The following is a 24692-nucleotide window of genomic DNA, read 5'->3' as shown; positions in this document are numbered from 1 at the left end:
ACAATACAAAATAATATAGAATACACATTGTAAATTATAACTTATAGAACGAACGTAACATATTATATATATATATATATATATATATATATATATATATACATATATTATATATATTGTGTATGTGTGTGTGTGTGTGTGTGTGTGTGTGTGGCCTCCTTTGCAATGATGGCATCACTAGGATGATTTCATTGACAAAGGTTCGAAGTTTTTTCCCTCAGCGGGCACTGTCATTACGCCACATTGCCAGGTACGCATTTTATACTATTAGTCAAGAAGGACATTTGCGCAAAACATTATGTCAAAGGTCAACTTGAAAATGTCAAGTGGATTTGCACCTCTACGTATTTTCAGACAATACTATCAAAAGTAATTCAAGGACAGTACGGACGTGGTTCACAGAAAAGGTTTCTGTGGGAGAGGATGACGGAACCATCCTTTACATGTACTGATTTAACTTTTTGGTTTTCTTTTCCCGCTTCATCTCCTCGCATCCCGTCGCTTTGGGTACGTCATACATGTACGCGTCGTCGAAGATTCTGAAGTTTGACACCGCGACCGGCTCCAAGTATACATCCTCCGCTTTCTTCCCTAGAAAGAGATTAAAGAAAGTGAGATATATAGATATACATATATATATATATATAGAGAGAGAGAGAGAGAGAGAAAGAGAGATAAATATTACACATACAAACTTTACACATACACACTCCTTGATAGGGCCTTGTAAGGTTTTTTTTTTTTTTTTGGGGGGGGGGAGGGGTGGCAAAAGGAGCGATCAAGAGAGAGAAGGAAAGGAACAAATATTATATATGCATTCAAACACACACAAAACAAGAATATAGATGTATGATATAATAACATTGGGAGAGAAAGAGCGAGAGGGAGAAGATAAATAAAACCAACCACATAAACAATAGCAATAAGCCAGTTCGGGGTTAGCTCATGTACAGATGGGTACATAATGACCTTTCTTCTTTCTCAGTTGATTGGGCACTCCACTAGTCTTCAAGCAACAGAATGCATTAGCTCGCTCAACGTACGTTATTCATGGAATTCATCAGTCATGTTCAAACAAAGGATGTACTCGCGTAGACCAGGTGATCAGAATGATTCATCAATAAATTGACACTTCGGGAGACATCCATTTATTTTGCATTGAATGTAATGACAATCTTCTTCTATTGATATTGCCAAATACTGCTTTTGCTGCCAGGTGGATGTGATGGCAAGCACCACTTTAATAATACAAGGATCACTTGAATAATCATTGCATCACAGATGCTTATCTCGGTGATTTTAAAAACCAACATGCTCTGCTGGTACAAATGACCTTTTTCTGCTCATGCTCAAAGTGGAACCCCGAACTGGCTTATTTAGTAATCATTGTTAGACAGTACACGTATGCTTATACAAAGGACAATGGTAATAATACAGCAGCAACAACAACTACAACAATAACAACAACTACAACAGCAAATCGATTATGAAATGCAATAACGATGATAATACTCATACTGAAGATTAAGACCCTGGCATCATTATAACCCCATCGTTGTTGCTAAGTACCCATTTATTTATTTATTTATTTATTTATTTATTTTTATTTTTTATTTATTTATTTATTTATTTTTTTTTTTGGTGTGCGCCTCCATAGGTAGCCCCACTCATTTAGGGCTCTGATTATATTGCCTCTTTTACCAGGTTTTTGCTGCATTTTTGCAGTATGGTTGTTTATATTGTATTCTGTTTGTGTCAAGGATCTTGCTAGACCATTTCCAGTCAATTTGTTGGTAAGTTAGCTGTATATTTAAGCAGATGAATTTTGTATCTTGATACTGTTGCCTACTCTGTATTGCCATTTTCAGTGTCCAGCCCAGTGTTGTACACTTGCTTCATGCATCTTGTATGTGTACTTGCTTTGTACTTTCAATAGCACCTTTTGTTGTCACACCGTTCACATGTGTATGTCAATAGCATCACCTCCACAGCAATGGAGGGGATTAAGATCTGGCGTCTCTGGAATCTCTTCTTTTGTATACCTCTGATTGTATCTCTCTTGAACGTGAACCATGTATTCATGCTGCCAACTGATGCTTGTAACTGTAATCACAGTCTACTTTCTCCTGTTCACAGGCTTGTCAGACACTGTGGTAAACCTGTTGCATACTATAGCAACACATGTGCATGTTTTCAGTTAGCCATCCTACTGTCCGGTGACATTCAAACAAACCCAGGTCCATGTACTGAAGTCGATGTAATGCAACATGCTAATGAGTATTGCAGTAGTTTTCAACCGAATCGTATTACATATGATGTACATGCCCTCCATCAGTTTAATGGGAAGCCCAGTCATCTACTTCCTTTGACTGTTTGGAGAAGGGTATGTGATCTTGGGATTGCGCAGCAGCGGCGTACTCACAGGGGACGCCGCAGGCGGAGGATTCCAAGGTCACAGTCCCTTTGTGATGCTTCCAGTGGGTCTCAATTTGGTTTATGGAACGCAAGATCCTTGACGAATAAAGTCGATGCAGTGTCAGCTCTGATTATAGATAATGATATTGATGTGTTAGTCATCACTGAGTCATGGCTTTCAGGTGACCAGAGGGATGAGCCTACCCTTGCTGAATTGAAATTATCCCTTCCAAATTTCAATATTATCAATCATCCCAGAAAGACATCTAGAGGAGGTGGTATCTGCGTCCTGTATAGGTCTGCTGCGCGTTGTGTTGTCAATGACACACACAAATTTTTGTCTTTTGAACTGCTAGATCTCACGATTCATCTCACTTCTTCATCTGCTGTTCGGGTTTATTGCATTTATCGCCCACCCCATTCCTCTCGTCACACCTTTACCAGCAACGACTTTCTTGATGAGTTTTTAACTCTCCTCGAGAGTGCTGCTGTTGATGCTCATCCAACCATTCTTCTTGGTGACTTTAATATACATGTAGATGATTCTGCTGATAGTTTCGCTCAGTCTTTTCTCAATGCCGTTGAAGCCTTTGGGTTTCATCAACATGTTAAGGGTGCCACTCACCAAGCAGGTCACACACTTGATTTAGTCTTTAGTAGGAAATCTGAAGATATTATTTCCCATATCACTGTATTGCCATCTTTGCCATCTGATCACTCCGCCATTCTTTCCGCCATTAATCTTAAAAGCCCACCAAACCCTAGAAGGAAAGTTAGCTTTAGAAAGCTTCGCAATATTGACACCAACTCTTTCCGCCATGATATTAAACAGGCTTTGTTGACTTCCCAGTGTACATCTTGTCCTACAGAAGCAATTTCAATGTATAATGACATGCTGAGTAATCTGTTGGACAAGCATGCCCCTGTTAAAACCGTGACTGTGACAATTAGACCCAATGCCCCTTGGTTCTCTGATGAGATTAGGGAGGCCAGGAGGCGTCGGCGTCGTGCTGAACGTCGCATGTTGAAGTCCGGCATGCAGACTGACATGGACCTGTATCGTCAAGAATGTGAGCTGTACTACAGTCTGATTACCGATGCAAAGTCCCAGTACCTGAGAAAAGAGATCGCCAATGCTGACTCTAAACGACTATTCAACTTCGTGAAGAAACTGTCCACCCCTTCTGACTCTTCTATTTATCCTGAACACTCATCTGATTCAGAACTGGCGCACAGGTTCAGTATATTCTTCATGAAGAAAATCGATGATATTGTGTCTTCCTTTGTATCTGACGTGAACCATTTGGAGTTATCCGTCCAGGCTCCTGAGAACTCTTTGAACTGCAACCTGAGCGAGTTTAATCCGGTCACTGATGAACAGCTTCGACGTCTCATCATGCTATCTCCACCAAAATCTTGCACTCTGGACCCTCTTCCAACTTGGCTGCTCAAAGAGTGCCTTGATGAGCTGCTTCCGGTTCTTAAAAACATCATTAACACATCATTGTCATCGGGTATAGTTCCAATACCTTTCAAGACATCTCTTGTTTCCCCTCTGTTGAAGAAACCGAACCTAGATCCCGATGTCCTGAGCAATTACCGACCAATTACCAATCTGCCATTTGTGAGTAAGCTTCTTGAAAGGATTGTGTCTACACAGTTAATGTCTTATGTTGACAGTAATCATCTGCTTCCTACAAACCAGTCAGCATACCGCAACCTCCACTCAACAGAAACTGCCTTGTTGAAAGTGCTCAACGATCTCCTTCTTGCTGTCGACAAGGGCAATGAGGCTGCTCTTCTTCTTCTTGACTATTCGGCTGCGTTTGACACGCTCGACCACACGTTGCTACTACAACGACTTAGTAATGACTACTCCATCACAGGCACTGCCATCCACTGGATCAAGTCATATCTTCAAGATCGCACACAGAGGGTGATAATCAATGGGACCTGTTCACGTCCTAGTCCTATCAGCTGCGGAGTTCCGCAAGGATCCGTTGCCGGCCCCCTTCTTTTTCTCCTCTATACGGGTCCACTCACCAGAATCATCAATTGTCATCATGGTGTCAACTACGCTATGTATGCTGACGACACTCAAATTTACATAACTATGTCACCTGGCGATAGGATTGCTGCTGTTAATTCACTGAGAGAATGTCTCAACGACATCAAAGCCTGGTCCACTGCCAACAGACTCCGTCTGAACGAAGACAAGTCTGAACTCATCCATTTCTCATCACAGTTTAGGAGCACAGTTCCTCTATCAGATCTAACTACTCGGGATGGGATTATTAAGGTCTCTGACTGTGTTAGAGACCTTGGCTTTACTTTGGACAAACACTTAACTCTTAAACACCATATCACAAACATTTGTAAGTCTGCATCATGGGGTATTTTCAAAATAGGGAAGATCAGGCGTCTGCTTGATCAATCATCAGCTGAGCGGCTCGTCCATGCCTTCGTCTCCTCCTATCTGGACTACTGCAACTCCCTCCTTGCCGGCCTCCCTCTTTCTCACATATCCCCTTTCCAACGTATCCAAAATTCAGCCGCTAGATTAGTCTCCCTTAGTAGGAGACATGACCATAATCTCCTGTTCTCCGCTCACTACATTGGCTTCCAGTCCATTCCCGTATTACTTTCAAGATCCTACTTCTGACGTACAAAATCACACGTAATCTTGCACCCATATATCTTCAAAACCTAGTCCCTCTCCACTCCTCCTCTTCTGCCAGACCCCTCCGTTCATCTTCCTCTCTCCAATTACTTCATGGCCCACGTACAAAAACCCGTTATGGTGACCGAGCCTTCTCTTCCATTGCTCCCACTCTTTGGAATAAACTCCCTCTGTATATTCAGAATGCCTCATCTGTCGAATCATTTAAAATTCTTCTTAAAACTCACCTGTTTAATCAGTTGTAATTTTTTTTTTCTCCTGGAGGCGCACACAGTTATCAATTATTGTACCATTGTATCACATGTATTTGTCTTTTCTTTCTTCTTCTTTTGTTACTGTTAACGCTGATTTTGTTAATGTTATTGTGTTTTCTAATCTATTTGTATGAGTAGCAAAGTGCGCTTAGAAACGTCAGTATGAAGCGCCATATAAATGCAATTATTATTATTAATTATTATTATATTATTTATATACCCTTTGTCAACAGAGAGACAGTGGGTAAAACATCTTGTTCAAGAAAAAAAAAAATAAACACTCAATAGGACTCGAACTCGGGTCCTCCGTTCTAAGGCAAGAGTCTTATTCACTACACCAGGTAGGGGCTTAGCCTGGCTCCAAGACCATCTGCCTGCACAAATGTACTAAATTTGCTTCCCACAATGATAAGACAAAAGAAGTAGCAGGTTGAGCTGGACGTTTGGCAAGGGCGCCGGCGGCGGCGACTCCGACGCAGGCCGCCACTTCGTCGCCGTGGAGGGCGCATTATAAAAATGGAAGGGACTAAAGTTGTCAGGAATACACCTTACTGCCAAGTTTCTTCCACAAACACGCAACAGACTTACCTGCGACGTTGTGAGACTTTGACCTGAACCAGGAAAACATATCGCTGAGATGACTCCGGATGGTGCCCGTCGACCGTTTCTCGCTCGTCACACTCTTCACGTCGGTGTCGCTGAGCGAGTGTCGGTTACTGCCGGAGAGGGCGCCCTTCCCGGTCTTCGACTCGAAGGGTAGGGCGTCGAAGAGGAACATGCTCTGCCGGTCCTCGAGGCGGTCGATGTTCGTCAGCTCACGCTGAAGTTCTCGGAGCAGGTCGTCGCGCTGTTCGGAGGCAGAAAAGGTAATCACCGAAAGGACTGGCATGATAGTACATGTAATAATGATAATAATAATCATGATAACGAAAATGATTATCTATCGTGATGATGGTGATGCTGATAATAACAAAAATTACAAAAAAAAAACCCCTCAAGATTTATTAAGATTATGATATAAAACATTAATTTGGAACAAAAATAATTACGATAGAAAATACTAACAATGAAAGAAATTTGAGTTCATATCATTTTCTTTATGCTGTTCATTTTGGTAGGGTGTGAATGGGGTTTTCTGGTTGAGAAAAATGAGATCGGAGATGAACTAAGTTACGTGGAGTTGTGGAGTCAAATTGGATGGTCATTAATTTTGGGCGTCAAATTGACATCAATAGCGAAGATAGGGATATAGGGGAGGGGGAAAGAAGACCGAAGGATTCAGTTAACTAAGACGTGGACTGTTGACTACGACTGTCTTTACGACACTTTACTCCTATTCCTCAACAAGTCGAGATCTATTCTTCACATTCAAATTTACATTAACTCAGAGTTTTCTGCATTATACATGTTATGACAACGCAATATATATATATATATATATATATATATATACATATATATACATATATATATATATATATATATATATATATATATATAGATATATTAAAAAGTCCTTTTATCTAATCTACGTTATTTGGGGCCTCTTGGTTCTTGCATGGAAATAGCATCGTCTGGAAGATCGGAAGGCAGAAGTTTAGTGTGAATGCAGCGATATAATGAGCACTGCCTCGCTCACCTGAATATCCTGCGATATGGAGAGAAGTCGCGCCAAGTGTCCCCGTGCCGTGTCGTGCGCGGACACGCCCCAAATCGTCTGACTAGCGCCGAAGAACAGGTGCAGCATGGCCAGTGGAGACTGGAAGGCGTACCTCTTCGTCAGGTTCTGCAGCTGCAGTATCAGTCCAAGAGGAATAACAAAAGTTGAAACGCGAACATGACGTTTTCACAATGGGAACATCTGTCTGGTTTTCCATTTTAACTCCACAGTGCAATAACTATTTGAAATGGTATCAGAGATGGGAAGAACGTGAAATCTGAAGAAGAGATGGATACTGCAATAAAGTCAAGACTGTTAAAAATAATATCAAGAAATGGAAGAAGATCAGAACTAAATCATAATAAAATAAATCCTTGCACCTGAGAACGGAATGAACACGTGCAACTTGTAAAAAAGAAACTGAGCATGTGAATGGATTCAAACAAATGATTCATGCGTGGATTTGTTTGTCTTGAAACTGACTGACATTAAGCAGAGTCATTACCGTAATTTGAATTACGCGGTACCCGCTGCTAAGGGATAAGATAACTATCACTGGCTATTGGGCGCAAGAGCTGTAATCTATTAATAGTGGATATGACGCATGTCTGGCAACGATGAGGTTGCTGGTATAATATTGTGCCCATCATTTTGTTCACTAAATAATCGTTATTTATTCACAACGATGAAGGCCAATTTGTCAATTAGTTGCAATATAAATATGAATATGGAGAATTGAAACGTTATGATATTGTACAGGAAAGTCAAAATCAAAATCAAATGTGGTCAAAAACATACTAAGATTAGTATGGTACCATCTTCAATGGGACGTTCTCCATAATATAGCAGACACTTCACTTGAGACAACTAAATTTAGTTTTGCTCCAAGTGTTATGAAACCAATGAAATATCTTGAATTACTTTCTCTCCCTTTCTTTTTGTTTAAAGAGTAGGACATTCATGCTGAATTACAGAACGTATAATATGCTATAGATATTCTTTGAGCAGTTACAAAGTGAAACGTTGAAGTGAATGATAACAAAAAATACGTATTCTTTGATAAATAGACAGTAATCCTGATCACCTACAAAATTCCAAAACTATTGTTTCTCAGACCAATTATTGACCTTAATTGAAAATTATTGTTCAAAACCCTTCACGATGTTTTGAAGAAAGAAAATGTTACCATGTTTATTATCAGACGAGTGATTACAACAAACAAACGTTGGAAAAGATATCACCTTCCTCTTCCTCTTCAACATGAAGATATGAAAATGAAAAATAAGATACCATGTATAAAAAGAGCAAAGGCGCATCGATAGTCCGCAGCTTTCTCGGATTCGTATTCACTCCATTTAGGCCTATGTTAAATCATTCTCTATATCGCTACGTTTATATGTCGTGGTGTCTTGTTTTATTGGAAATCATCTTTATACCTATTTACAGTTCGTGCATCTCCTTTGCAACCCTGAAAAATTAGATTCCTTTCATAAACTGCTATATTGTATACTAGAGGCAGGCAATTAAGACCTTTCTTCACAATGATGAAACAAAAAACTTTTTTTATGATCCTGGAGTTTAGAGGAAATAAATATTATAGATTTCCAGTGAAATATAGTCGGAGCCCGCAAACATTCCACCCGTTATTCTCTGTACGAAAGGGGAGCTAAATCTCGAAAGGCATGGGGGTAGTTGTTCAATTCTATTTTTTCGGTATATTTCCACAAGATTTCGTACACGACATTGTGAGTTATTATTTTTTTTTTTGTTAATCATTCTTCAACCAGTCCGTGGCCTTTGCAAAAGGGATATAGACCCTATGACCTTTAACCTCTCTCACCTGCTCTTCGGAGAGGCCAATCTTCAACGCGACTGACTTCCAACCCCTCCCCCGGGCTTCGGCTCTGGCATCCTGAAGGTACAGACACATCTTTCCCATAAACTGATAGGGAATGAGAATCCCGTCGAACCGGGCGTTGCATTTCACGGCGTCGTCGTACGAATACGACGTCGACCACGTCATAGCGTTATGGTCCTGCGACGACGGAACCGGCGGTGGAGAGTGGGACGGGCAGCTCGAAGTGTTGGACACCCGCGGAGACTCGGGGCCCGCGATCAGCGGCAGATGTGACGGCAGTTGTATGATTGGCGTGGTCATGTTGGGCTTGCTCTGCGCAGAGACAAGCGTGCTACAGGGGGACGGCTGGACCGAAAGTACGGGGAGCTTCTTCCCCGACGCTCGTCCTAGAGACATCTGACAAAAAGAAAAAAAAAGAAAAAAAGTAAATTTAGTGTGCCGGGGGGGGGGGGGGGACTTTGTAATGTGTAGCCGCCGCCGTCTCAGGGGATGTGTAGATCGACAGGCAGGTTAAGCAGGTTGTAGGTTTAATTTCTACTGAACACAATTGGCCTACATAATGATTTCATCGACGTGCTTGTTACTAACTGATAGCAAAACATTTTCCTCCATTCCTTGAAAAGGATTTTGTCCACGGGTTTTTGAAGTTAGTTAAAAATGCATTTTTATGAATATTTTTATGTTATACATTTTATGTTATACATTCGTATCTTTATTGTGCAAGTACATGTACCACTCTATTCACTATATCATCGTGCGGTGTCTTTAACCAAAGTTAAGTTACATGGATGGGCATAATTATCTTAAAAATAAAAACAAAAATCATCCCTTATCATCAGCGTATAAAATATGTTTCTAGGGTAAGTTGGCTGAAATAAAACAATGTGAAATTAGACTTTGAAAGCGGTAAAGATTTAACCTGATAGGACATGAATTCAATCAATAAGGAAGTTAAAAGGGTGCCCACGCTGGTTTTACGAATCAGTGATAAAAAGTCGCAACCATAGCTATCATGGCTATAGTGATCAGATTGGCAGGAGTGATAATACCAGCACCTGACGGGTCATTCCACGAGACCGACAACCACGAGACATACAGCAGCTCATGAGCTCGACACTGGGTAAATGAGGCCCATGAGTTCGCTACTATAGGTAAAACAGCCCACGAGTTCGTCAATACATAACACGGTCTCGTGGGCTGTATGACTCATGCGTTCCAATGACTCGTAGGCTGTATCATTCGTGGGTGTCGAGCTCGTAACGTGCACCCGCACCTGACAAGTGCCCCATTGGATTGTATGCACATCATTCCACCGCCAGTCCAAAAGGTAGAACAATGCTATAGTAATTATGGCTCACACTTCCGTCCTTTCCGATTTGTGATGTTGCCACCAATTTTAACACTCGATGTAAACATGTGAAACTGTGAATTCTCTATAACTTTATTTCAAAATAAATTCAACGAATGTGGGGAAACCGACCATAACAGAAAGTAAAAGAAATCATCAGCAACGAAAATGGGATTCCATTGCGATTCGAACCTCTGATCTCCCGATTGCATGATTGTAGTGCTAAATACAGAGCCAGATAATTGTAGAGAACTCTTACGGGGTTCGTCCCAGAAACCCTTTAAACTTCCATTGCTCTTGCGGTATATGAAGCCATTAATCTGTAAATCCAATTTCTCTGGTCATTTTCATTCATTTTTTTTTTTTTTACTTTTGTCGGACTGTAATGACATATCTGTTATGTTTTGTTTTCTGATTGTCTCATTTTAAATTCAGTTTTTTAAATGTGGTGTGATCTCGCACTTTAAAAATGTCATGAATGTGGAGACGTTAGTTTCATGCAGCAATATGGCACTTTGCTGATACAAGAGTTAGTTTCGGTTAAGATCTGCTATAGTTAGAATCAGTTCCTATAAGACACTATACATGCATTGTACCTCCCTCCCCCCTTCATCTCACATACTTTCTCATATAGAAACACGAACACACATTCAATCACAATCAACTCTTTGATTTTACATGTGATTATGCCCAGCACTCGTGATATGGACAACAGATTACGGTCTATTTATGGAAGGACCGAGTTTTTGTGGAGAAAGTGTGCAATACAAGAGAGGACAAGCATTCTCTACGTAAAGCTCTCGGCTAGCAAGTTATCACAAAGTCCTTATAGGACGTCGGTCCCAATATGGGTTACAGGCATTTCATTGCTTTCCTACGGTCATGACAGTTTAGTTATTCAAGAAAGATTATAATACACTGCACTCGTGTTATAATGGACACGGTTGCACGAAGTCAAGATTCAAATCTCATCATGATTATCACCATGCATATATAATCTCTGTATAAACTTTACTGTTCGGCCCGAGAACTTCGCTATTATTATAGCGATAACGGGAGTCCTTTGTTCCAATAAAATATAATCAAGATTTTACACTGTACTTCCTGTTGTGTGTCTTAAGCCCGCCGCACGCTATACGACTCACGACTGACAGGCTTTGGATCCGAAATAAATCATAATAGCCTCAGAACAAATACGCTTGTTTATTTCAGATTCAAAGTCTGTCAGTCGCATATAGTCGTGGGATGAGATGAGACGTACAGTCGACAAACTAAACGATTCAAACTCACTGACGGAGAACTATTTTTATGTACTCGTGTCCTTGTGATGTTATGGTACACTTACGCTGAGGAACTGGCCACTTTTCCGCTGCATAATTGTGACGTCACCGACCAGTTGTACGTAGCTGACGACATCCTCTGCCTGGTGATTGGGCATCGCTCCCTGGTGCGCCACGACCACGCACTGGACGAAGGAGTCCATGACGTACTCGTTTCCGATCTCCCCCAGAGCAAAGGTGACCGACGGTGGGTACCGGTCTGCGTAGTCGAGGAGCTCTTGCGTCGAAAATTTCTGTTTGTTAGATTTTTCGTGATTTATTAATCTTTATTTTTACAGCCAATTTTAGTGGACAAACAAGTAGGAACATACTAACAAAGGGAATTACGATTTCATTACTAGTGAGAATGACACTTACGCAATATGCATCTGGATAATGATAGATTAATTATGTTGATGATGATGGTAATAATAATAATAATAATAATAATAATAATAATAATAATAATAATATTCATGATCATGATCATCATCATAACAGCAGAAATTTAAACATACAAGTACCTGCCACTATATAATGCTAATGATGAAATAACAATTACAATGATAAGATGATACATGTATTACAACATGTACTATAATAATGAAAATGGTATGCTTGAGTAGAGATTCATATACGGTTTGTTAATAACACTGCAACATTCCCTCGTGCAGACACTCAGTCAAAATAATAAGAGAAAACTCAAAACGTATTTAAACACTTACATTACGTCGTGACGTAAAAGGTATAACGAGGGAATAAATGCCTGGTAAGAGGACAAGAAGAGCTAAAGGAGAGGATAGTCATGGAGAGTGCTAATGGGATACGTACTGCTGTGGGACTGGTCTGGAGACGCCAAGCCGGGTTCGTGAGATGCGACAAACTCACCCACACCGGTTGCCCTGACAACGGCTGGATGCTGATGGTTCTCACGAGATCCAGTTTTCGATACCCCTCTTGGTCTTCGGCCTGGATAACACGCTATAGTGAATAACAAGATTGCTAAGAATGTACAAAAAGTAATACATGTATATACATACAAAAAGCATCATTAATCTTGTTGATTGTGAGTTGATCTGGCAAGACTAGTATCGGGAGGTTTTTATCACCTTCCTCGTTTTCTGACTCTTTCTGTCTCTCCTATTATCCCTCTTATCAACGAGCATCATGTTAGACCCCCTTTTCTTACTGTATTAATGTGTATTGTATCATCGGTTGCCAAAGGGTCAAGCTCATAAGCTTATTATTGGTAACCATTCTGTATGGTAATATAATACTGTAATTATGTCACAGATGTGTGTGTATTGAAATTGTAGAAACTATAACTAAAATGAGTGTCATATATCACTCAGTATAATTATGTATATTGTGCTTGATTATATTGCGTTAATAAAGGGATAAAAGTAATGATGTCATACAGAGAGTAAAGAAATCAATAAATCAAATCAATAAATCAGTAATATCAATTAGTTTCATTTGAAACAGCAGCAGTTGTAGTTTGATATCCACTGCATTGTATCATATCATATCATATCATATCATATCATATCATATCATATCATAACATGTCAATATATCATAAAGTTTCCTATTATGTTAAGCGAGGAGTATTATTGACATTATTTTGTTTTATGTCAGTCTCTTGTCAATGTCTGTATTTTTTTTCTCATGTGCTGTCATATGTAGATATACTTTTTTCTTTCTTTGTGATTTTTTCTCTCTTTTTTTTTTTTTTTTTGGTGTTCTTATTTTCAATCATTATTATACGCTGTTACTGAATCTGTGTTTTCGTTCTGTTATATTGTATACATGCACGGACTTACAGAATAACAGCCGATGGCTGAGCAAGTTTCCTTTTATTACCGTGTTGAGAAAAAATGGAAATGAAATGAAATATGATAATATCGAGAATCGCTGTCACCTTCCTTTATTTTGTTTTGTTTTGTTTTTGTATCTGAACTGATTTCTCTATTTGTTGTGTACACAGGTGGACATTTGTTTTGTTTTTCTGTTGTTATCATGTTTTTGCAAATTGGTCTTTCACTTTGATATGAGTTTGAGTTCGCATTACACGATTAAAGCAAAGAATTATATTCAAATATATGAAATTCTTCCGTTGAGGTGTTTTTATTGCAACATTTTGCCCTCCATCGCATTGCCCTACGTTGCAAAATAACTATTGTTTGAATTTATGGATAAAACGACTTTTTCTGAGCCGTAAAGAGTTTGTTACACCATTGAAGATATGCTGTAAATATATCTTTTCCAAACACTGCCTTTGCGAAAGAGTGAGAAAACATGGCGAACATTTTACTATTGTGCAGACAACAGTGGCAGATCCAGAGGGGGGCGCACCGTGGGCACGCGCCCCTCTTTATTTTTTGTTAAAACAAAAGAAATGCAAAGACAAAATGGGTGGGGGGGGGGGGTTGATTGCGCCCCCTTTAACTTTGTAAAGGCACCTCCCCTTTACGGAATTCCTGGATCCGCCCCTGAGACAATAATAATGTAACTTATATTATGCACTTTGGAATACGATACTAAAATAAGAATGACGCAAATAGAATCACTGAAATACGTCAATACAGTAACGTATATGTATTTATAGTAGATGTACATATTCATGAACCAGATTAACTTACAATAGGTTTAAGAATATTCTATGCAAAGCTTTCATGCCAAGTGTGTTTACATTCATTCAATGATGATTATGAAGTCTATAGTAAAGTTTATCAATGTCACCGCTCTTAGCGTCTTCATTTTCATTTTTCTGTATCGCTTTCGTTACTTTAACTCATACAGCATGTGAGACACGTAGCCCCAATACCAATATACGCAAAGGTAATCCCGAGCTTTAGTGATCTTCAGCAAGTACATAGTGTTAAGGCCTCTCTGTTAATTTCTCTGTTCATTTGATGGAAATGAAAAAAAAAATGGATTTGAATCTTTGAAAAAGACTCGGCACACGAAGCACAGACGGTAACGGCAACGGTCCGAATTTTTGCTATAATGCAAGGGCATGCAATGGTGGACCAAAAGGAACCATGTCTGGGTGTGTTACAATATCCCTTCCCCGCTCATGAATTTGTTACAAAATAAATCTTCAACTGGTGATTTTGTTGCTCTTGATTTTGACATATAAGAATAAAATTTTTGGTGATCTTGTACCGAATTATTGATTTCTTTTAACAGAACCAGACATGGTCTCTTTTTGGCTCACCATAGCAAAACAAAAAACAAAAACAAACAAAACAAACAAAACAACAACAAAAAAAAAACCAAAACACACACACACATACACACACACACACACACACACACACACACACACACACACACACAAGGACCGTTGCCGTTACCATGCTTGGTGTACCGAGGCCTTAAAAAGTATTGTATGAATGTGCTGTAGTAGTCCTGACGTTAATCTCAATCTTGATGATTGAGTATACCAGGCATGCCAGGAGTCGCAAGAACACATTGGTGATTTATAGTGGACATTTACATTGAACCATGTCTACCAAAGTAAACATCTTGACAAACGGGGCATGCGATGAAAAAAGTTGGTAATATCTGAAGAGTTTGATCGCAAAAGAACTTAACTCCATTCTGGTTAATTTGAGATATTTGCGATTAAAGCTGCTATACATAAAAACCATAATATAAAACAGGGATATTCTTAATCACCATTTTAAGAAAATTACTTGTTATGTAACAGGTTGTGAGGCAATGACATGTACTCATTTCTATTTACGGATATTCTTTATTGCTCAAAAACTGTTTATTTAGAAAATTAGCAAAAACTCATAATCTTCTAAGTTTCCTATATTTTTCTATTTTGAACATATTTTCATTAATGTACTTGTGGAATTTCACTTTTTCTTTTCAAACTATAATTGGCCCGGAGTTGGCCTTGGTAACATTGCATCAGTTTCATTACATTAACCCATTTTAAAAACTCAAATCGAAGTTTACTAACAGGTCTCTTACAGGATATTCAAATCATTGATGAAAAAAAAAACCAACAAACGAACAAACAAACAAACAAACAAACATTAAAACATGATAATATATCAAGATGTCTTTAAAATCATGCTCATATCACTATACAGTATGTCCCCCAAAAAATACAACGATATCTTTAATGATATCTTTAGAAATAGTGAATCAATCTAAATACAAATTTAGGGTATGAAACTATAACTCATTGCCCACATCTTACAGAAAACCCCACTCGATTTGGTTCACGGTCAAAGAGAAATACGGAATTTTGTAGAGGATGTCGGGAATCTCTTCTGTCCAAGTTCTGTCTATTATTCACACACAAGATCATCGAAATGCTAAACTCGGAAGAATCCGATTCATGACATGCTTTACAACAATCCACATTTCTCTGTGACCGCTTAACCAAATCGAATGGGGATTTCTGCAAAATAGAGCTAAGATGTTATATTTTAAGACCCTGAAGTAGCACTTAGACAGGTTGATCACATTAGGTGTTATCAATTCGAAAATTTGGTTGTAATTTTTGGGGAGGCTTACTGCAGTATGTCCCCCAAAAAATTACAATCAGATTTTCGCATTGGTAATGCCCAATATGATTGAAATATTAAATGCTACTTCAGGGTCTTAAAATATAACATTTTAGCTCTATTTTGTAGAAATCCCCACTCGATTTGGTTAAGCGGTCACAGAGAAATGTGGATTGTTGTAAAGCATGTCATGAATCGGATTCTTCCGAGTTTAGCATTTCGATGATCTTGTGCAAGTTGTGTGTGAATAATAGACAGAACTTGGACAGAAGAGATTCCCGACATCCTCTACAAAATTCCGTATTTCTCTTTGACCACTGAAGCAAATCGAGTGGGGTTTTCTGTAAGATGTGGGCAATGAGTTATAGTTTCATACCCTAAATTTGTATTTAGATTGATTGTAATTTTTTGGGACATACTGTAGGCACACTGATACGCCATGCAGTAGACTTAGTCCGAAATTGTTTGAACCAGGTGGATCATTGCTGTCTATAATGGGTCGGTTGAATATGGTCGTCAATGCAATCTCAACTTTTAACTGTCTTTGAAGGATGTAACGGCCACACTTTTTTTTTTTGGTTAAATCTAAATTTGAAAAGTTCTATCGTAAAACGAATTTATTACATTATTGTTAATCTGAACTTTATGCGATTAATCTGCTAAATACAAATAAACAAAGAAAATAATTAAGAAGTATGGGATATCTTTATCATAACTTTAAGAATATTCCCAATCCTTCCTTATCCCCGTAACAGTATTACTGAGGTATCACTGGAAAGGGTTTATTTTGCTCCTGCTAATGATAGACTTACTTCATTTTTTAATGGCGCTTTTGCCGTCAGACTCCTCATAAGTAGCTGCATCATCATACACAATCACATAAAATACACTTGCAGCATGTACGACCTTGCTGCTCCGAAACACTGTCGACCAATGCCTTTAAGAGATCGACCGAGAGTGAGACCCATTTAGGCAATATTATAGTATACACAAGAATAATGAGCGCTCGCGAGTCAAACGCTTTGAGAAAATTAATTCTTGCTAATGAGTCATTGTCTATTGTTAATTTCATCACGTTAACAAGCAAACTCATGACGAGCTTAGCCTTGTTTCAAGTTCTTGTGGTTCAAAATCGTTCGCATGTAATTTTAAGGCAGAAGATACCAAGTCTGGGAAGATAACCATTCAAGACCGTTTACCCTTTGTGTTTTTTGTGTGTTGATTGGCACTAGAGACCACAACGTTGTACAAACTGTAGCGTCCCTTGCACAGAAAGCGCATAATTATCCTGAAGACTGTACTTGATTTTGTCAAATCTTATACGCCCATGGCTTTTACCATGTTTGCTGTCGAACATTTGATATTGATTTGATTTTGATTTTGTTTTGATCTATTTCCGCATTCAATCAAATACAAATTCAATACAAATTTCAAAGACACAAAGACAAAGAATAGCAAGTGCAATTATTTAAGATAATAACATAACATTACACAAGTAGATAAACATAAACAATCGTATATTGTGCAGTAAACAAACAAATCATGTAAATGAGATACACCTTGGACTTTCATAGTAAGTATTTCTCCAGTAAATATGAGAGATAATTGAATGCAGGAGACCACCATCGTGAAAATGGATTGGGCCCTCATAAGAAGACGATCCGGCGACACAACTCTCTTGAGGGGAATTGGTGATCAGGTGGGTGCAGTGCAGTTGCAGGTGTGGGTGCAGAATGCAGTTGAATTATGAAAAATAAAGATTGAAGAAATAACAATTACAAACCTTCAATACATATCATCTTAACTTAAAGGATGGAGAGCACTGTATCTCCTATTGTATTAACTCCTTGTAGATACTGTTACACGGTGCATTCACGCTATATACTCATTAGCTTGACTTTCAACCACAATTATAACCGTCACATGTTGTAATGCATTAAGTGTATCTCTCATTTCCGTATTACGATTGGTTATCATGCTTTGGATACAACCACACACTTAAGGCTCTTAGGAGTATATGATTGTATATATTTCGCTTGCGGTATCCACATATATACCAGTTTTTGCTTCGTGTTTTCTCCCTACCCTCCTTGTCGTCTTATTTCATATCTCTCAAGTATAATTATTCTATTTCCGTATGGTGCATATCATGCTTTCGACCATTTCTTGCTTTTTACCTTCTTTGTATGTAGAGTTCGTGTATTGAAGCCTCTTTGATTTCTTTAAACTGTGTGAGGTTCTTTTCGTGACTTTCATGATTTTAGGTGCACAAAGTGCTTTTAGGATGAATGATTAATTCATTGAATCAAGGACATGACATGTTGTCACTTCTAATAGTCAATTTCTGAAATCTTTATCCATCATAGAATAAATGTAATTGAAATCTGAGCTATGACCAAAACGGATATCAACGAGCTTTTAGTTCAGTTCAGTTCAGTTCCATTAAAAATTATTTCCATTCGTCCACAAACCCGTAACAAAATATAAAGCATGCATTACACAATTATTATTCTATCATTTTGTAGAAAATACATGATAAAAGTATCAAAAGCATTAATAAAAGTACTTTGGAACATTGACAGAATATCAAAAAATATCAAAATGAACAAATCATTATCAAAATTAAAAAAGATCATTAACACACACATACACGCACACATACACACATGTATATGTATGTGAATATATATATATATATATAGAATATATATATATATATATTATATACATATACACACAAAAAAAAGAAATGACTCTTCAATGATAAAAACATGAGGGAAGTATATATCATATACATATACACATACATTGCATGTAATTATACATGTATCATAACCTAACTTCTCTATACTTATTCTCTATACAATATGATACATTTGTTTCTTTGAAATATCTATAATTATGTTATAAACATTCACGATAATCATGTTATAATGAATTGATATTTTAAAGAAACTCCATACTTCATTACCTCTGTTTCGTTGTCGTCGTCCCTTGAGAAGACAACGTGCAGCTTTGCCCGTCTTATGTCTGAAAATGTCTTTCCCGTTAGAATGATCCGCAGCTGGGGCCAGATACAAAAAAAAAAAAAAAAAAAAACACACAAACAAACATAAAGTAGGTATAGTGCCATTACTTTGACTATCAGCCAGGTTAGAAAACTCTACAGGAAGTATAATACTGGAGAGAGAGAGAGAGAAAGAGAGAGAGAGAGAGAGGGGGGGGGGGAGCACTGTATATTGTGTGCTGGTTTGATTTCGGTATCTGGGAGTAATTAGACATTTTAAGTTATGAAGGGCTTGGGCGGCCACGATGGAATTCATCAGTGATAATGATAATGATGGTGATGATTATAAAAAATGATAATGGTGACGATAATTTTGAGAGAGGACTTAAATGACGTAAATGTGCCAGATTTCAGAATATCCTGTGGGATATGATTCTCCAGAATGTATGGTAGAGATGGCACACGGGAAGGCTCTCTTTCCATCAAAGTTGGTATACCCTTCGGATAAAGCAGTTGCATTTATTTTGCATTATCTGTGGTAAGCAATGGAAAATTAGATGATTGTAATGAAATAGATAGTGATCCTAAGGAATGCACAAAGCGCTTTAGAACATAACTACTATTCTCGCTGTCAATGAAATCAAAGCAGTGTATGCCATGTCCATAATAATTATATAGAGGTTCTAGCTAGGTTGCTACTTTGCGGTCACATTGGTCAGGATAAGTCGAAACACATAATAGTGTCAACTGTCATTTAAAGTAAAAACGGAAGCGAATGTCATGACAAAAGAAACTTGCAGACTCTTGATACTAGATACTTGATTTTCCTTCCATCTCTATCTGTCTCTTCAGTTAGATATACCCAAACCAGCCACCAGCTGAAAACAACAACAACAACAACAACAACAATCAAGTTTTCCATATCGTGGTGCACAAACTTGGCAAATATGAAACAGTTTACCAAGCGATGTTACACATACATTAGCCTGCGAACTGTCATTTGCAATAAAATATAATTACACAAGTTTTCGTAAACTTTGTCAGAGTATGGCTAGTTTGGGAATGACACTGCCTGCGAGAGATGCTATTCTTATCGTTGGCAATAAAACGACTTTCAGCATATGAGTATAATAAGCAACGATGAGTGTGTGCGTATTTGTGTGTACGATGAAAACAGTTAATGACATAATTATAAGCGCCATCCCGCCGGCGAAGCGCATTTCTAGGGTATGATGGAGCATTTTAATGTCATTGTATATGTTTTGATCACAATCATGTGATATACAAAATCAAAGTATAAATGGACTCAACTCAAACCTTACAGAAATGACAAGACATACTCTCATCATAGGTCTTTTGATCCAATAGTGTCGAAAGCGATTCTCCGCTGTACATCATACAGTTTGAAATCAATCATCAGTACATTGTATTTTGCCATTAAGAGTAATGAGATTGATCAAAGCAGTTACACAACTGACGCTTCCCTTTATGAAAAGTTTCACTTCTGTTACAACCGCGAAGTTGGAGGGTATAATGGTAAGGGAATGGGCAGCGGAAATGCTGAGGCACGTTGAACCCGTCAACCCGTCACAGAACCAGGACTGGACGCACTTTGTATAACTAACATACAGGAATTCGAACGTATCAACCTCCCATTAACCATTTGCGTGCTTTGAGAGTCGATTGGTACAGAAAACCCCATACAGGTTGTGCACACTGGGTCGTTCCACGAGACCAACATCCACGACTTCGACATTAATTAAAAAAAAAAAAAAAAGTCCATGAGTCATACAGCCCACGAGTCATCGAGCCTATCAGTTCGACACTATTTATAGGCAAATAAAGCCCATGAGTTCAACACCAGGTAAAACAACCCACGATTTGAACATTACACGGCACGAGGATTAATGTGTTTGTCTCGTGGGCCTTGTTTGCTTAGGGTCGAACTCATGGGCTGTATGGCTCGTTGGCTGTATGTCTCATGGGCTGTATGATTCGAGGGTGTCGAACTCGTGACGCACGTGCACTCGAACACACAGGTGACTGTTCAAATGTTAACTGCCGATGAGTCAAATGGACACAATTTCACACACATACCTCTGGACAAGAATCGATGTGGCACACAGCGGGTTAAAAGTCCCGGTGAAAAGCCAAGAAGAGTGTTACTCGCCACACCACGCCTCTACATAATCATGAGTGGGGGCGCTGTGGCACAGTGGATAAGACTCCCGACTCCCGATCGGAGGACCCGAGTTCGAATCCCGCCCAGTGCTTACGTCCTTGGACAAGATGTTTTTACCCACTGTGTCCCTCTCGAGCCAGGTGTATAAATGGGTACCTGGCAACGCTATAGGGTAATGATAATAGCAGAGGGCCCTCTGGTAGAGCAGTGGCAACACTAAAGAGGCTACCCTGGGTAAATAAGACCTTATTATTATTATTACTATTATGATTATTTACCCTTTCGCCTGAAATCCGCTTGGTTTCAGGACATAACGTCATCTGGTTGGTAGCAACAGATCCTGCCACTGTCGCACGAACCACATAGAAAGCAGACTGTGATACCATAAGCACACCTCGCTCTCCATAGACGGTGAAGAAATAATCGTACCCATGTGCCAAAATTCGCCATCTCGCATTATCTGAAAGAAAAAAAAAACCCACCGGAAATTGAAAGAATATCATAAGAAGAATATAGTTAAATAGGTTTAGGCCTAGCTCTCTTAAAGTCAGAATGCAAGGTTTACGCGCTTCCCAAACTTTTGTGTTTTTCTTAACCTGAGGCCCACTTTAGCTCTTACGATATTTTTGAGGCTCAATAAAATTGAATACAATATTGTTTAATTTTGGCCGACATCGCAGTCCACCTGAGAGAGAAAGAGCCTCGCGGCCCACAGGTTAAGAATCCCACCACATTAAACCTGACTCGTGAATTTCCGCTGGGTAGAAGGCATCGGTAATTCGAACTAGAATCAATCATCAATCAAAACTTCTCAAACAGTGCTGTCAAAAGTCATTTTACTAATCGCTAATTACCTTGCCTATGTTGAGAAGGTTTTTGTTTTCAATTGTGCTTTTTTGGATATTTGATATATCGCCATTAGAGAAATATGAATTACAATGTATATGAATCAAATAAGACTGACTATAAAGGGCGTACGCTTATCCCAGTCATCATGCTCATAGCACCAAACAGTTGATAGTGTAATACATTGTTTGATTCCATTTTTTTTTTTTTTGGTTGCATTTAAAACATGTTCATCCCAAGAGTTTCGTGCTCTGAATCTCATTTTCTTACTGTTATTCAAATGCAATTCATTTTCACATTATGACAAAATATCATTCACAGAATGAGATAATTTACTCGTCATTATAATAACAAATTGATAAAATACTACTCATCTTATGCTAGAGGTACTGAATTATTAAGACTTGCAAAACCTTAGAGCTTGGCACCCAACTTAGACCAGATTGATCAGGCAGAATCAGACCAGCCACTGAAAAATAGCTCCTGACGGCAGTTGGGGTATTTAAAGGGATGGTAGAGTATTGGTGGAGATGAGAATTGGGCCTTCAACTTTTTGCGTGATACCAAGAAAACACTTATGGTATAGTACAGAGCATATCATTTTAAGAGGAATTAAAATTCTACTTGAATGAAATCGGGTTTGGAATGACTGAAACATCCAAAAACAAAATAAAACAAAGCGATCGTGATAAAGTGTGGGTCCCACACTTAATTAGAATCGCTCTTTTTTTGGATATGGCGGCCATTTCAAAACCAATTTTCATCAAATAAACGTTGAATTCCTTAAAGAATTACATGCTCTTCCATATTTCATTAGAGGTTTCTCATAATCTCACAAAAATGTTAGAAACCTGAAATTAGGTCTCAACCAAAACTATACGATCCCTTTAAGGAGAACTCAATTTATCAATACTAAATATAAAGCTGTTTTTAAAAGATAAATTTCAAACGGCCGGTTAAACATCAAATTGTGAGTTTAGATAAATTCATGTGACAACGAGAAAGTCCTCGGCAGAGAGTTATGTCCAATAAGTTTCAAAACGTGGTATAGGTGTGTTTAAAGGTGTGATTGACTTACCTTTGGGAGGACAAGTGCCTTGCGAGTCAAACGTCTTTACGGTGAGAAGGTCAAAGGTAACTTCCTGAGTTGGGCTCCACTCCATTGGAAAGGAGAGAACAATGTCCATACTACAGTATTTTGATCCTGGTTTTCCGACGAACATGATCGGACTGACAAGGAATTGACCCGGATCTAAACTTGACGACAGAGGTTGATATCCTACTTGACTCGTCTTGGACATGACGTAGAGAACGACTGGTTCCGGGTCACCGAGAATAGCGTGAGGGGGTATGAAGAGTGTCGCCTGTGCCCGCCTTAATTTTAGGTAACCGCCCTCATGGTTGACAATGGCGCACGCGAAGTTTTCTTCGGCAGCTACAAGAGTTTGTTTGCCAGAGTTTTCTAAAGGCGATTCGTTGCATCGGTAGATGCGAGCATCGAAATCAATGGAGCCAGTCTTCTTGAAATTAGGAAACATCGGTGTGGGATTTTCCTCCTTAATATCCCTTATCATAGGCTGATATGATGCTTTCGAAGCCAGGGTTTCTGTGACCTCTTTATTCATTTCGCCTTTATTCTCGTCATCCTGGACAGGGAGAGGGGATACACGCTTTTCTTGTCGTCTCCCTCTTGGTCTAAGCGCCACACGTCCTCGAACAGGCAGAGCCGGCTGCTCGGGCAAGGCCATGACGTTGGCTCTGGCCCTGAATGGGAGGACTCTTGGAGACTTTGGAGTCTGTACGTTCTGATAGACAGACGCCGCTACATCTTGGGATCTTGGGGATGGCACTGGCGGTTGATGGCGCGGTGTGTCATATTGCCCCTCGGCTAGGTACATTGACACCTCGTAAGTACTCTCAGGTTCCTGGTATAAAGAGGGCACTTCTTCTCCCGACACCATCGTAGAAACAGGCGAGGACCTTAAGGGGGCCCTTCCTGTCGCTTCATGGTCGAGTCCTCGACGCAAAGCCGGTGTCGGAGGAGTCCTCTGCTCCTCGATTGGAGAGGGTGCAGCCAACTTTGCATCGTCTTCCTCTGGAGATGGTATTGGTATGGGCATCATCACCTCGTAGCAAGACTTATACACGTCCTCATCCGAGCCAGCTCTCGCCATTTTTATCTATCTTTAATATTCCTATGACGCCCTGGATGAATCACCACCAGCTCTGTCGGATAGAAAGTTTGGTCGAAAGAAGCAGATGGTTATAATCCATTTATATAGTGATACTTCAATTACTCTTATAATAGGGTTGTACTATTAGCTGTTCATGTGTACACAGCATGTGCTGAATCTTACAAACTTTCATGCGCCGAGAATATCAGTAATGATAGATATGGCGCCTTTATAATAATGGCAAACACGACAAAGGAATGATGGTCTATTTTACTCGAATCAGCTTCTTTTGGCGCAAACACTTTTATTTCGGAGGCCCCTGTCTTTATATTTTAAAGTCACCGGCAAGTCATGCCAAGTATATAACTCAAACATTGTCTTCAGGATAAAGACAAAGTTTTAATTTGGACTTAAAGGACA

At 39.1% G+C, this 24692-nt stretch overlaps 1 protein-coding gene across 1 annotated transcript; it reads right to left on the bottom strand.

Annotated features, from left to right (window-relative positions):
- Positions 1 to 439: 439 nt before the first annotated feature.
- On the bottom strand, positions 440 to 24272 carry LOC140235575 (uncharacterized). Its single transcript, XM_072315579.1, has 9 exons — positions 23177 to 24272; positions 21531 to 21712; positions 19035 to 19127; positions 12366 to 12515; positions 11561 to 11788; positions 8850 to 9263; positions 6989 to 7141; positions 5938 to 6196; positions 440 to 591 (listed from the first exon to the last, which is right to left on the bottom strand). The coding sequence occupies exons 1-9, from the start codon at positions 24270 to 24272 to the stop codon at positions 440 to 442; spliced, it is 2727 nt and encodes a 908-aa protein (XP_072171680.1).
- Between the last annotated feature and the right edge of the window lie 420 nt (positions 24273 to 24692).

This window comes from Diadema setosum, chromosome 12 (assembly GCF_964275005.1).
Source record: "Diadema setosum chromosome 12, eeDiaSeto1, whole genome shotgun sequence".
NCBI classification, from domain to species: domain Eukaryota; kingdom Metazoa; phylum Echinodermata; class Echinoidea; order Diadematoida; family Diadematidae; genus Diadema; species Diadema setosum.
Note: the sequence above shows the minus strand (reverse complement) of the source record. Positions and strands in the feature narration are given on the sequence as shown.

What these genes read in the sequence shown, in the direction of transcription:
- LOC140235575 (XM_072315579.1), bottom strand. Translation starts at nt 24,272, where the DNA reads ATGGCGAGAGCTGGCTCGGATGAGGACGTGTATAAGTCTTGCTACGAG. An exon ending in TTGGCCTCTCCGAAGAGCAG is followed by an intron (nt 7,142 to 8,849) that starts GTGAGAGAGGTT and finishes CTGATACTGCAG; the next exon opens with CTGCAGAACCTGACGAAGAG. An exon ending in CCATATCGCAGGATATTCAG is followed by an intron (nt 6,197 to 6,988) that starts GTGAGCGAGGCA and finishes GCCTCCGAACAG; the next exon opens with CGCGACGACCTGCTCCGAGA.